Source organism: Anser cygnoides, chromosome Z (assembly GCF_040182565.1).
Source record: "Anser cygnoides isolate HZ-2024a breed goose chromosome Z, Taihu_goose_T2T_genome, whole genome shotgun sequence".
Lineage (NCBI taxonomy): Eukaryota > Metazoa > Chordata > Aves > Anseriformes > Anatidae > Anser > Anser cygnoides.
This window is the reverse complement of record NC_089912.1, coordinates 78,172,971-78,187,987: the sequence shown is the minus strand read 5'-3', so window position 1 is coordinate 78,187,987 and position 15,017 is coordinate 78,172,971. Positions and strand designations below refer to the sequence as shown.

General features: G+C 37.4%; 1 protein-coding gene across 2 annotated transcripts in view; it reads left to right on the top strand.

Annotated features, from left to right (window-relative positions):
• Positions 1-15,017, top strand: part of JMY (junction mediating and regulatory protein, p53 cofactor) — a 79,330-nt gene that overhangs the window by 5,504 nt on the left and 58,809 nt on the right. For both annotated transcript variants that reach the window (XM_066988488.1, XM_048079532.2), the window contains exon 2: positions 14,350-14,523. In XM_066988488.1, the coding sequence (XP_066844589.1) occupies positions 14,350-14,523 (174 nt within the window). The remainder of the gene's footprint in view (positions 1-14,349; positions 14,524-15,017) is intronic.

Genomic DNA, 15,017 nt, shown 5'->3' with positions numbered 1-15,017 from the left:
CTGTTGAAATGAATAGAGCAGGGTTAATTATTAATTACTGCTCAGCAATAGTCTAGAGCATTCTGGAAATCCAAGCCTATTTTTGTTTGAAAGTTGTTTTTATGTTCTCATCAGTTGTAGTGGTTAACACTTGTTTGTGGTACAACTACTTTAATTCACTCCTAAATACTCAGTAAATAAGCCATCTAACCAACGTACTGCTATGTTAAGTTAATAGTAACCAAAATACAGTATGGCAGCAGGTGTAGGGTATGCTCTATAGAACAGGTAAGTAGTCTTCACCTTCCTAAGAAACAGTTGCATGATAATAGTACTCTGGCTAGTACTTCTATTGTTGTCCAACCAAAGACTTTTTTTTTCCCTCAGTGTTAAACCTTGCCAGCCATCATCTTTTTTTTTGTTTATCTAATCTGCAATTGGAGTTATTAGCAATTAGGTTTGGTTGTTACAAACTAGTCCTCAGTTAATAAATATTTTAAAGGCTTGGCATTTTAGTGGTTGGAAGTTCACACCTGACTCATTCTGCAAGCATCAAACACAGTGGTGAGGATACCATGATACATTTTCAGGTAAGCAGAATAAAATGCGGAGTGCTTCCCACGCTTTTCTGTGAATAATAAAAATCTAAGTCACACTTAGAATGAATTCTGTGAATGTAAATACTTGTTACAAGTTAAACATTTTATTATGGTGTGATACCACTGAAAGGCAGGAAACTGATGTAGAGAAGGCTGTATCACTTGAGATGCTTGGTCCTTGTTGCAGGGAGGATAAATAAATACTGCAACAACTTAATCATACGGTGGACTTAAAATTGCTGAAAGTCAAAGCTGTTATTGCATACCATTGTAAAACACATGCTTTAAAATGGCTTCTAGGAATTCAGTATTTAGGGGACATTGACATTACCACAGTCTTTGCTTATCTTAAGCCTGTGAGTTAAACCCTTCTAAGTACTACGCAAAATAACTGTTTACCTTTTAATTGGAGATATTTTATCTCTCATCCTTCTTCTGTTGGATATCTTCCTGACTAAATGTTTGTTTTTTTCTAGTGCCCTTCCCTTTTACTTCTCTTTCATAGGTAGTAGCAAGTTGCTTTTGATTGCTTGTGACTTGTGATTGCAAGTTAATTAAAGTTTTGGGTGCTAGACTTGTTTTTGCCAATATTTTTTTGTTGTCTCTTTCCAGTCTGAGTTTGATATTTCTGGATTGGAAGTAATATTTTTTATTCTTTTTCCTTTTTGCAATCCACTTATGGCATGTATATGTAGACAATCTTAATGTGTTTTTCTAGTTTTGCCTTCTTAGTTTGACAAGAGCTAGCTGAAGATGATGAATACTGCTACCATATCTGAAAACAGTAGAGAGTGTTTAAAATAATACACATTTCTTCAAGATGTATAAATGATATGTGCGCAAAGAAAAGGACTTTTGCTTGGAAAGTTCAGTTTTCCTTGACAGAATGTGAAAAATAAAAGTACATTCTATAGAATATAGCAATACTGTTCAGGATAACCCTTAATCAGTAAGCATAGGCTTAATATTTAGAAACTGAACACAGCAGCTTGTTCTTATAGTTCTTATAGTTTTCTGCCCTATCAAAATACCTGGGAGAAGTGCAATATATGCTCTGTTTAACAGTCTGAACCCTGGCTGGGGAATCATTTTTATCTTGTAGTTGAGGAGGTATTCTAATAAAAGTAAAGTCTATCTCTAAAATAAACTTTTCATAGTTGTTGTAGCTAATAGGCAGTTCTAGCATTTTCATACGCTAGAGTACTTTGACAAGGTGGGTACAACCTATGTGATAAATCCTCTGAAACCCATTATGCTCTTGGGGATTCACAGCCTACCTTATTTCTTAGCTTTTAGATGCTGTGGTGAGTTTTTTCTTCAAATTTACATTACTTTGTCTTCTTGCATATTTTTTCCCCATTTTTACCAGCATTACTTTCCTTCTCACTCCTCAACTGAATGTCCTCCAGGACTTAGGCCTTCAAGTCAATGCCTTTTAATACTGCTTTCAATATCCAGTAACTTTTTTCTCCTCAGTTTCTTGCTGTGATAATATAACACAGGCTGGCTTAGAATTGGAAAGCAGATTCTTTCTAATCGTTGCATCTTCTTACATTTCTTTCTATAAGACACTGCTTACTAGTAGATGGTCTTTGAGGTTTATGTTGTACTTATAAACATAATATAGCTTCCACAGAGCTTAAAAAGCCACACTAAAGCCTTATATTTCAGAAATGGCCAAATCTACTATTTTTCCTCTTTTGGGAGGTGAATGTTTAATCTTAATAGAAACAAACCCTTGCAGTCCACCATGAAACTGCTGTTATTGAAGAGGACTTCAGATAAAGTGGGGACCTGGTGAAATGAAAGATACATATATATAAAACTTCTCTGTTTCAGGAGATGAAAGCTTACCTGTAAGGAGTACGTTGGGGAGAGAAGGAAGACAGGGCAGGAGGAAAGGAGAGGGAAGGGCAGTAAATAAAGATATTCTGAAGATATATTTTGAGTAACTCAGTTATATTATGTATATATCTGCCCTGCTGCTCAGAATGCTGTCTGCTAGATAGCAGTAGAATAAGGTTGCATAAGTAGAATAATGCTGCACCTGTTGCTTTAGCAGTTGAGAGTATCTTCTAAATAGGCTCGATCCTCATCTTCCTTCTGTATTTTCTCCACAGAAGAATCAACTATTAAGATTTCTTTCTACTATAATTCTGCTATGGTTGATAGTGTAATGCCACTATGTATTTTTTTAGTACCATACGAAACCAGGAGAAGCAAATGAGCATGTATTGCAGTCAGCAGAGGAACCTGCAGCACCTAGAACATTATTCTGCAGTGTTGGGCAACCAGAGTGCTCAGGATTTGCCAGTAACATGACACCTGTTACATTTCATCCTCCCTCAATCCTAGAAAGCAAATGAACAGAAAGGTAGTTAAAATAGATAAATTTATTTTTTAAAAACTTGTCACAAGTTGTTAATTTACCGTGTAATAAAAGCATGAAAGTAAGGTATTATGCTGTTATAAACCTTTTGCTGTGTTAAGAATGGAGTGTCCAGTTGTTTTGTCCTGCTTAATCAGTGGTCAGCATGATAGTGCTCTGGGAAAGGGCTGACATACAAGGCCAACGGAACCTGTAGGTTTAACCATGTTATATATACACCAATCTAGATGGTTTTGAGAAAGGGTGACAATATACACTGGAGCAATTTATTTGAACTAGTCATATGTTTTGCATAGTACTAACATCACTATAACCATTCAGAACAAAGATCTTGGATAGTTCATTGAAAATCCTGCTCTAAGTGCAATGCTGTTTAATAGCAAACAGTCAAGAATGTTTTAAGAATGGTAAAGAAAGAATTCTTGAGCCCTTGAAAGAAGTAGTAGTATGATCTCATCAGAAATCTGATGTTGATATCTGCTAGAGTATGTGTTAGTCTCTAAGAGTAATTGTTGAAGCCCATACAAAACTTGATATGGGATCCTAAAGTCTAGAAAATAGTCCAGATTATTTGGACAGGAGAATGGATGATTTCATAGTATCTTCCAGTCATAAACTGCATAAATTAGCAGGGGAAATGTGTTTTTGTTTTAATTAGTTCGTTGTTGAAACTTGCCTAATTCCCATTTTCTGAAGAATTTGGGCCTGAAATACAAACCAAGCCATTATAAGTTTGCCTGAAAACTCCATGAAGAACTTTAACACATAGTGCTAGATTTTAACTTTCAACATCTCCACAAATGTCTCCTTGTTTTCTAGCTCTTACTTTTCAGCTATGTACATTACTCCTAATAACTTCTTACTAGTGGCACATTTGCGCAGTTTGGATTTTACCTTTTGCTTAAGTCCTTTAGCTATAGCAGCCAGAAAGGTATTTCAATGTGAAGACAGCTTCCTAGGCAAGCTAGCTTTTGAAAATCTTCATCTGGAGCTGTTGAGAGTAGATATAAATAAATTTCTGCTGTTCAACTAGCTATGACTGGTTGCAATAATTTTGGCATAGGTTGTTTTAAATTAAAAACCCTTTTACTGGTAAGCTCCTATCTCTGGGTTTCCTTTTAATCTTTTTTTTTCCTGTTTATGGTATTTGTATAGTAAAAACTATGGACTTTTTTTAAATGTATAGGGCAGACAAACATTCACAACAATTTGAATGCTTAGTGAGCATTTCTGTTTGCTGTTTTTTTGTCAATTCAGTAGCCCATTTTATTGTTTCTTTTTCCAGTTCTGAAAATTGTTATTTTTTTGTGCTACTGTTACAATACTTTTCCAACTGGATTTTTTTCTTTTGAAAAATGTTTCAAGTATTCAACTAACATTTGTTAACTAAAATGAGTTGTAGCACAACTTTTCACATACCTTGCATCATGGTTTTCATCTAGATGCTTTTTGGGAGAGGGCTTTGTTAAACATTCTTCAGTAACTTAGAATTATAGATTATTATGTTAGAGAAGAAAATTTAGTGTTTTTTTCATTTGTTTTTAATACCTTAAAGAACTCTTCATACTTTCTATCTGTTTTAAGGAAATTTTAAAAAGTAAAAAATAAAAAAAGGCATGAATACAGATGCGAGGCTTCTGAAGGAGAAAAATTTGTAGATCAGTTTTAGAAGTTTCTAAAAAAGTTTTAGTTTTTCTACAAACAGCCCTGAGTCTACAGAACCCAAATTGTTGCAGTTTGCTTCTGTAAGAAAGTTATTTTGCCTTTTTTATAGTTGTTTATAATTGGGAGATGTCAGAATTTCAAATTTAACCCTTTGTCACTTTAGAGAAGTAAAATTCAGGAAAATATCCATACATGGGAGGACTTTTAAAAATCCAAAACTACTTAGAATATTGAAACTGACGTGGAAGAGTTTAGTTAATAGGTAAATTGTACATATTATTTCAACTGTGTTATATCATGATGCTTTATCACACATGTATTTTATTTCTCTGTGTCATGTAATACATATACCCATATATATTTAATACATATATCATTTCTCTATGAAAACAGGACTAAAAACAACCCAATTGGATAACACTGCAGAATACGGGTCTATGTTCATCTGATATTAATTTAAATTGCTCTTTTCTGAAATGTTGTGCTGCTACGAAGGTGATATAATAGCTTACTGTTTGTGTGGTATTTGTTGCTAGAGTAGGAGGAAAAATAGTGTGCATGATATGGTGTTTCAGGAGTTTCTTCATACTACAGCCTTTTATTAGTAACAGTGGACTGTAATAGTGGACTGGATGTTGTAATTTTCTTTAAGAAGCTTTAAAAATAGGGTGTAGTCATGTGTAAACCTGTTCCTTTCTTAGACCTAACTTCTCTGGCTTTTTGTGACTTCACTGTTGTATAAGGTGCTGCAGAGTTTGAAACAGTATTGAACTACATGAGCCTTGGGAAGCCATGCAAAGGGCCATTTCAGTTACCCATCAGCTGTTGTCCAAGGTTTAAAGGTGGCTAATCCACAACACCGCTGAAGAACTGGACATGCTGTAATGCAGCGCTTGCTGATGCTGAAGGTGGGGATGGGTGGGATCCTCCTGCAGCTTTGTGTGCCTTCCTGTTCTGCATCTCTGTCCTTGATGATTCAACGCAGCGTAAACCTCAGTAAATTCATCCAATGGAAATAGTTTTTTGCCTGGTGCTTAGTTAGCTTGCTGAAGACATGACAAAGGTGGTGCAGAGGAGGAATGGTGCACCTGAGAGGAGAAGAACATGGAGCCAGGGTGGAGCTGGAAGAAGAAGAAGAAGAGGGGTGGGAAGTGGGATATACTTTCAGTAAGAGCAAGCTCATCTCAGCTTTAAAAAGTAAATTCGGTCTTACCAGTGCCTGGAACCTGTTGTCATAATGCTTTACCTCCTTTGTATTAGATGTTAAAAAGCCTAACATCAGATTAGTATCAGACATTTGAGAATATCTGCTGCCATAACAAATGTATTGTAAAACTGTACTAATTCTTTACTGACTATGTGAGTCCCATGAGTTGACTTCAGTGTGACAATGATAGTATATTTGTTGTTCCCATCAAATTCTCACATTTGTTTTTGTAGAAGAATATTTGTTGTTTAGCAGAGTGGGTGTTTCATTTGTATCCTGACATTGCAAACCTTACACAGAGAAAGTGGTTTTTAGAGTAGTGTCGTAATACTTTGTCAATTAAATGTACTCATTGTATGCGAATATTAGTTAGAGATGGCTGTCAGTTTTCACAGTCTTGAATATGTTTTTCTGATGAATATCGTAGTTCAGAAGCACAGAAAAAGAGGGTCCATTGACCAAAAATTAATGTATTTTATGTCACAGCATGAACATCTCTTTAATGTATGTTCTAAATATTTTTTTTATTTTGATTGGATTACTGTAGAAAAAGTTACTTAGAACTCATTAGGACACAAAAAACAGCTCTTTGCCAAGCCTTCAGGGTGAGGTGTTGTCTAGAAGTTTTTTGTTCAAAGTTACCATGTTCCAACTAATCAGTGATTCATTACTGACTTTATCTTTTAGTTATTTTACCCCTTTCCAAGGGGAAGGAGTCCCAGAGTACCCTATTAACTTTGAAATAAGGTAAATATTAGATGCCCCTAAGGGGTCTGTCCTGGAACCGGTACTGTTTAATGTCTTTACCCATGATACACACAGTGGGATTGAGTGCATCCTCAGCAAGTTTGCATATGACACCAAGCTGTGTGGTGCAGTCAATACACCAGAGGGAAGGGATGCCATCCAGAGGGACCCGGACAGGTTGGAGAAGTGGGCCCGTGTGATCCTAATGAGGTTCAACAAGGCCAAGTGCAAGGTGCTGTACCTGGGTGTGGGCAATACCAGACATGAGCACAGACTGGAAGAACTCACTGAGCAGCAGAGAAGGACCTGGGGTTTCTGGTGGACAAAAAGCTCAGCATGAGCCAGCAGTGTGTGCTTGCAGCCCCGAAGGCCAACTGCGTCCTGGGCTGCATCAAAAGAAGTGTGACCAGCAGGTGGAGGGAGGTGGTTGTGCCCCTCTGTTCTGCCCTTGTGAGACCCCACCTGGAGTGCTGCATCCACGTCTGGAGTCCCCAGCACAAGAAGGATGTGGGGCTGTTAGAGCAGGTCCAGAGGAGGGCCACAAGGATGATCAGAGGGCTGGAGCACCTCTCCTGCATGAAGACAGGCTGAGAGAGCTGGGACTGTTCAGCCTGGAGTAGAGGAGGCTCTGGGGTGAAGGCTCCAGGGTGACCTTATCACAGCTTTCCAATACTTAAAGGCGGCTTATAAAAAAGGTGGAGAGCAACTTTTTCGTCAGATAATGACAGGACAAGGGGGAATGGTTTTAAACTGTAAGAGGGGAGATTTAGATTAGAGGTTAGGAGAAAATTCTTTACTCAGAGGGTGGTGAGGCGTTGGAACAGGTTGCCCAGAGAAGGTGTGGGTGCCCCATCCCTGGAGGTGCTCAAGGCCAGGCTGGATGGGGCTTTGGGCAGCCTGCTCTGGTGGGAGGTGTCCCTGCCCATGGCAGGGGGCTGGAACTGGGTGGCCTTTAAAGTCCATTCCAACCTGAGCCATTCTATGTAGATAATTGGTACCTGTGCTGTTCTGAGTAATACACTAAATTCAAATAAATAGCTGGCTTTTATGGGCATTCGTTTGGCATGATAGTTGTACCTCTCTTAAATCATGCTACAACACACAGTATGGTAAGGTGATCAGAGAAGTACCGTTTTATATCATCTTAAAACAAAAGCAACTTTACCACACTATTACACATACGTTTGTCTTGTTCACAGAAAAGGAGATACGTAGTTTTCACTTGTTGACATCTCCCTCTCGAACTTTTAGAAGAGATCTAGCGTGCCATACATTGTTGTCAGAGCTGGCAGCTTTAAGTCTGAGCCATGTGATACTCCCATGAGTTATGTATACATAGTTCTGCTGAGACTTCTATTTAGAATTTTGGGTGGGAGGAGAGAAATTGCATTGTTCAGTAATGCTGCATACATGGAAATAATATTTTGGCTCACTTCACTGCATTAAAATACTACTTCAATTTTTCTTACCCAGTAATTGAGTACTTTTTCTGCTGACTTGTTTTACAGGTAGTACATTGAAATGAGGTGCATTTTGGTAGGCAGTGTAAACGAACTTGACTAAAATGATTTTTACTATCCCAAGAGCTGTTAGTCTGAGCATAAATGAAAATAACTGTTATAACTGAAAAGAGGTTAAGATGGCCAGTCAGCACTATGCTGGTCTTAGCCTTCTGGTCTGCTGTCTGCATTTAGGTACTGTGGTAAAAGACTGTTTTAAACAGGGTTTAAAGAGGATTTAATCAAGTAACTCACTCTATGTGAGCAGCTCTTCACAGCCCTAAAAGGAAAAGTGTGAAACGTTATGAAAGTGTTCCTTTTTGTATCTTGGGTTTTAAAGAACCTATTTTACTTCTCAAAACCTTTTTGTTGCTGGTTTTTCTTGGTGTTTTGTGTGTGTATGTGTTGCTGTTTGTTTCTTAGAATAGCTGCAAAGTTTGATAAACTTGTTTGTGTGTGTTTGGTTTGATTATTTTAATTAGCTCATTCCTTCTATAAACAGCCATTCAGAAACTCCTCCCCAAAATTCAGACAATAACCTTTGCTACACACTGGCATAGACTTGATATCCCCTATCTTCAAAAGCCTGTTTGAAAAAACTGGACCTTTTGGTCCACTCAGTAGGTAGAGGATTGCTTTAGGTACTAATTATAAACTCTGTGGTTTCCAAAGAAGTTTAATATGTAACTAACTTGTTTGTATCTTCTTTTAATTTTGAGATTGGAAATACGTAGTGCTGCTTCCGACACTTCTCATTCTGAGCAGTAGTACCTGGCTTATTTACAGTGTCCTATAACTCCGTATCCTCTTAGATGGTTTATATCTCAACATTAAAAAATATCTTAGATCTGTATTGGAGAGTCAAGCTCTGGTCTGCTTTGAGTGCATTTATCTGTTATAATAATGCAAGTGGTTCTTTCTGTATTACATACAAAGCCAAGGCTGTTGATGGCAATGCAATCATGCAAACAGAAGCAAGGCTTGATCTTTTAACCACAACATGTGACATTTCAATACAGGAAAATGCATTTAAGAGAGAGGAAAGTAGTTTACCTGTAGAACAGATTTCATGTAGTTGAGACTCCTACTCATTACCATGATATGTATGTGTGCATGATTTGTGCATGCATTAAGAAGATTGTTCTTTGTTTAAAGACAGCTTTAGAAGAGAGAATAGAAACAATTTTAAACCTGTTCTAATGTAAGAGCTCGAAGTCTAAGTTTGGTTGCTGAAATTTTGAATCCCAATTTTATGTACTCTGGAAGTTTTACTTTGTAACTCATTGCCTGGAATTCATTGTAGTCTATTACAAGTTTATCATCAGGTGGATTCATTCTGGAAGTGGCAAGTAATACTTTCAGGCATTTGAGAACTTAATAGGAGAGTATCATAGAATATCCCGAGTTGGAAGGGACCCATACAGGTCACTGAGTCCAACTCCTGGCACCACACAGGTATACCTAAAAATTCAGACCAAATGACTAAGAGCACAGTCCAAATGCTTCTTAAACTCCAATGGACTTGGTGCAGTGACTACTTCCCTGGGGAGCCTGTTCCAGTGCACTACAACCCTCTCGGTGAAGAACCTCTTCCTGATGTCCAGCCTGAACCTCCCCTATCACAGCTTGACGCCATTCCCATGGGTCCTATCATTGGTCACTAAAGAGAATAGATTGGTACCTGCCTCTCCACTCCCCCTCATGAGGAAGCTGTAGACTGAGATGAGGTCTCCCCTCAGCCTTCTCTTTTCCAGGCTGAGTAGTACGTTCTGTAATTACTGTTATTTCAAAAATATGTAAAAGCTTGGGAAGGGTCTGGAAAATACATTGCTTGTTTTAGCTAAAATCAGGTATGTGTCATGTTGTAGAGTTTTTACAAATTACCCAAAACGAAATGGGAATAACCGTGAAAGTTTTGGGAATAACAGCAAAGGAAATGTAAGAAAAGGCCCTTCACTGATTAAATGAAGCATTGGATTACACCCCCAACTGATGGCAACTTACACATAATTGCACTGTCTTCTGTGGGGCTTTTAAAGGTTTATGGACAAAATATTTTTTTTTAATTCTGAAGACAGAAATAATCTTCGTTATATAGCTGAAATATGTGCTGTTAAATTGGGAAAAAAAAAGCCTGTTTCCTCTGGCTAGAGTCTATCTGCATAATAGTTGCCTAAAATATATGGATTCATTTAGTTGTGAACAATGTAACATCTGTGAAACATGATTCTTAAAATAAATGCAGTATTCAATGGGTATTGCACTAGTCAGGCCTGTACAGGATATTACTCTACCCTCCTCCACCCACTTCTTTAAATAATTTAATTTTAAAAAGTTGTGGAAGTCAAAATTTCATACCAAGGTTGTTGAAGTAAATGAATGGTAGCACTGAATGTCTGTGCTGAGAATTAATCATCAGTGGGACATAAAATATGTCACAAAGCTCGTTCATGTATTTTATGCTAACAGTTTGCAAACTGCACAGTTTGAAGGTACCAGGTTGGTTTAGGCATTTGGCCAGCTTAGCCAATGTCTCCATCTTTCTGAAAGGTAATAGCTGACTTTTTTGTATTTCTAAAACAGCGTATCCTCTAGATACTGCCTGCATGAAAATTGGAACATACAGAGTTAAACAACTTGTGAGACTGTGGAGGGCCAGGTTTGCCTTATGACATTATTAATTCAGTGGATTCTGTGCTAGACCCAGCATTATTGTTATCTGATAGTCCAAGTACTGCCTGGATGGCAGCCAGCTAAGAAAAACGTTTCATCTGACTTGGATCTATGACAGGAAATCTTCCACTGGACTGCTTTATGGAGCAGGGTGGGAGAGGTCCTCCATGCAGCTGGCAGCTCCATCCGTCTGCGATATTAGTGGCCCCTTTAGGACTGGTAGCAGTAAACCAGCCTTCACTCTTCCTTGGGCTTATTAGTCTGTGTCTAGTAGGAGAATCTAAGCTATCAATCTTCTGTTCATACCATGCTGTATCAGTGAAGAGTGTGTTAATCACATCCGCTCCAAAAAGCGGGACAGAGTAGTTTGAGACTTCCATATTCTATTAAACATTGCGAGTCGTAAATGTCAGTTCAAATGCAAGTCATAAATCTTGTGTTGTTTTTCTTTTCTAGAACTGGATCATGTGATAACTTCTTCACTCTCCCCTTTCCCTCCTGTAGCTTTTAACCCAAGTGGAATTTGAGGCAGCAGTTTTATGGTGTTGACTTGAGAGGATGAAATGTAGGCATGCTTTTGAGCTGATTCGCAACTTTTGTAGAGGAAGTTAATGTTTAGATGTTTCCCCTCAAATGCCACCTGACAGCTTTTTATAAGAACATCTTAATAGGTGGGTGCGTGTAATGAGGCTGTCTGTAACCTGTGCTCGCAGGTTAGTAATTGTGCTACCTGTTTTGAAGAATATCCTATTTGATAGCTCTTTCGTGTAACCAAATAAGGTGGTGTTTGGTTGTTTCTAAATCAGCTTTGCAGTTTTGTTATGTTTCTTCTGGTAACTGTAGCTTGAATGACACTGCATCACCATTTTCATTGAAAAAGGTCTTCATTAGGCACAGGAAATGGAAACTGGGGATTCTTGCTGTAGGAAGGAAGAAAGGTTTCTTGACTTTTGTTAATTTCAGAAAATATATATATGTTATGAATGAATAATCTGTCCTCACTTGCATTTGTTTTTAAGAGTTTACTCCTTGGGGTTTCGGTGTCTCTGAAGGAGTTGAGGAGCATCTCTAGGCATAGGACTGTGGGACCCCAGGAGCAGACCAAATAAAATTGGACATGGACAAGACCCTGAAATGATGCCCACTTATTTTCTCTATGTGCATGAACTTCGTGATGCTTCTTTACATTATCAAAACTGTTTCTCATTGTGGACATGATTTTCACTGAACAACCAGCTAATCATAAGTAGATGTATGCTGTTAGTGTCCTGAAAATGTATTCGTGCTATACTGATGATCATAAAATTGAAACGGATCTTCATTTCCTGGCACATTTTCACACTGAATTCTGCAAAGTTGTGACTGTCTTCCAGAATATCAGAACTTTTAGAAAGACCATAAGATTGATCTGTGAAGGGAGGAAAAAAAAAGTACTGTATTGTATTGTTCTGTTCCTGAAATTAGATTACTTAAGATTCTCCTTTAAAGGGTGATAAGTTTTCTCTAATTGTTCCTTTTTGTTGCCTTGTAGGATATGTTTTGTATTTGTTTTTTCAGTATGTTGACAGAGATGATTATAGTTCGGGACTACAGGTAGAGTAGGAAAAGGCTTGAGTATGGCAGCTCTTCCTTGAGGCACTAGAAACAGGCAAGAGGAGCTGAGGAAGATGTTGGCTTTGTAGACTGAAGGGTTAAAACTGCTAGAGGTCTGGAATAATGCATGAAGTCTGTAGAAACTTAGGAGTCAAACCCAAGAGCATCTGGGATGACTTCTGTCCCTACAACTGCAAGCTAAGGCATGCACATTTTGCCCAGAAAGCTCATTAAAATACTGGTTTTACAGACTGCAAGCCACAAAACACTACCCAGTACCTTCAGTGAGAACTCAAACACCACAGAATATTACGCACTGCTGGAAGACAAGAGAAGGGCAGTGTTCCTACCTTGCAGTAGGTAATGATTTCCTAGGTGAAACTGCTTAGGTAATAGAACAAATTGCTGCTGAGAAACATCACATCCATTCTGCACCATCTCTCCAAGACCTCTTTTCTCTGACGAGCCTTGCTGAGGGAAAGCTCTTTTTGGCTTGTTGTCTGACAATCACTTTAATGCCGAACATGTAAATAAAGCTACTGAGAGCCTCCCTGTGTTCTGTCTATAACCTTGGCCAATCTTCAGAGCTTCAAAGGAAGTTGAGGTAATGTTGCAAGGATCTTCAGAAGCAAACTTTACATCACAAAAAAAAAAAAATATTACTCATTTGGATAACAAAATAGCAGATTAATACAAATGTCATGGAACAGAGTAGACACTATGGTAAAATGTCATGTTTTGACATTCCCGGCATACAAATGAACCAGATGCCAAAGGACTGTTGATCAAAGCTTCGGTTTCTAATCTGCAGTTCCCTCTGTTTTGTCTTTCAGTAATTACACTTGATACAGCTTGGTATACTGAGAATGTTTCATGTAGGATGCTTATTCCATATTATTCCTAATCTATATTAAGTAATCTATATTAAATTTAAGTAAACTTGGACTGTGAATGTATGCTTTTAAATTGTTGATACAAAGAACAAGAGTCTGACTTTAAATATCCGAAAGTTGCGTAAGAGGGGAATTAATTTCAGCTAATCTTGTCTCTGTGAACACATCAAGTACTCCATGTGTCTGCAAGAGATTAGTTTTAGTTAAACATTTGAATATTCTTTTGGAATATTGGAAATGGTAGAAGATTTCTTTTTGGAGAATGGTAAAAGATTTCCAGCAACATGTGAGGTCTGCCCAGGCAAATGCCCAAAATAGATGCAAAGCAAACATAAAAATTGAAAACATACGTTGTAGCAAATTTGTAGAAACAAATGAATTTTCCACTTCACAAGAAATAAAGGAAGGCAATGGACAGAGCCTTCAGATGTTGTTTTATATGAATTAAGACATACTTCAAATAAAACAAAGTTTTTTGGTTTTGTTACTATTAAAAGCTTATAATTTCGTTTTTTTAAAGATATCTAGTGGAAATTTTGTGGATTTGAACTTCATGGGTAAACTGTCTAGGGTGAAATGCAGATCACTGTTCTGTTTCATGTAGATTCTTCTTTGTGTCTGGAGCTGCACTGATATAATGGAGCTATGTGAGTCTAAAGTAAAAGGGAGGCTAGGAAAAAGCAACTAGAAAGCTCAAAATCTGACTTCTGCTTTGACTTCCCTTTCTTTCCCACCACTCCTTCTCGCCATACAACTTTGTGAAGTATGTGAAATAGCATATCTGATGAATACGTTGTAGATTGTCAAACACTGAGTTGCTTTTTGTGCTCTCTTTGTGCTAATTTTCACTATCTTTTCGAGATCTTTGGAGAGAAGAAAGCAATAGGAGTGCTGCACATTTTGAGTTAAGATTATCAGAAAAATGACCATACTTAACTGGCTAAGTTCAAAATACGGGTGGGGATTAATATATTTTTTTGTTTGGTATGTCAGAGTGGTGATTTTACTGAGGAGGGAAGAGGATAGGCTAAAAATGTTTTTAAACAATTATCAATTTCGGTAGGAATTTTGAGCACATTAATTAAAATTGGTGCTTTTTTTACAGCTTCTGGAGAAACACAAAAACACAGAAAGCATGGTCGAGCTGCTTGAACTGTATCAGATGGAAGATGAAGCCTACAGTAGTCTTGCAGAAGCTACTACAGAGCTCTACCAGTACTTATTACAACCATTCCGAGATATGAGGGAACTTGCAATGCTTAGAAGACAGCAGATAAAGGTATGGTAAAGGTAACTGAACTCGTTAATGGTGAAATCATGCTTTAATTTACTGTTTACTAATTAGTTCTCTTACTGTGAATATATGCAGTTACAGTTTCTCCACTAACTGCTGACTGTATATTTCTGGTTCTTATGCTCAGAGGAGTGCTTTTGAAGAGTGAGAACATCTCTGACATATGTAACTAACCATTACTTGTTTAACTTCTTTGTTTGACTTATTCATTGCTAAATAGGTGAAACTTAAAAATTTATGATTACTGGGATACTAATACATAAAATAGAGACGCATGCTGTACGGTGTATATATATAATTGTTAATTACTTTAAAAGATTCTACAGGAAATTACTTCTCATTTTATTTTTCTGAGAATTTGATAAACCATTAGGAGTCAGTAGTTTCTGATCTTACGTTGTGAAATGTTTAAAAGTATGAAATTTGTCGTAACACTTTAAAAGTATATTTTCTTAAGAGCTACATTAGTATAGCCAGCT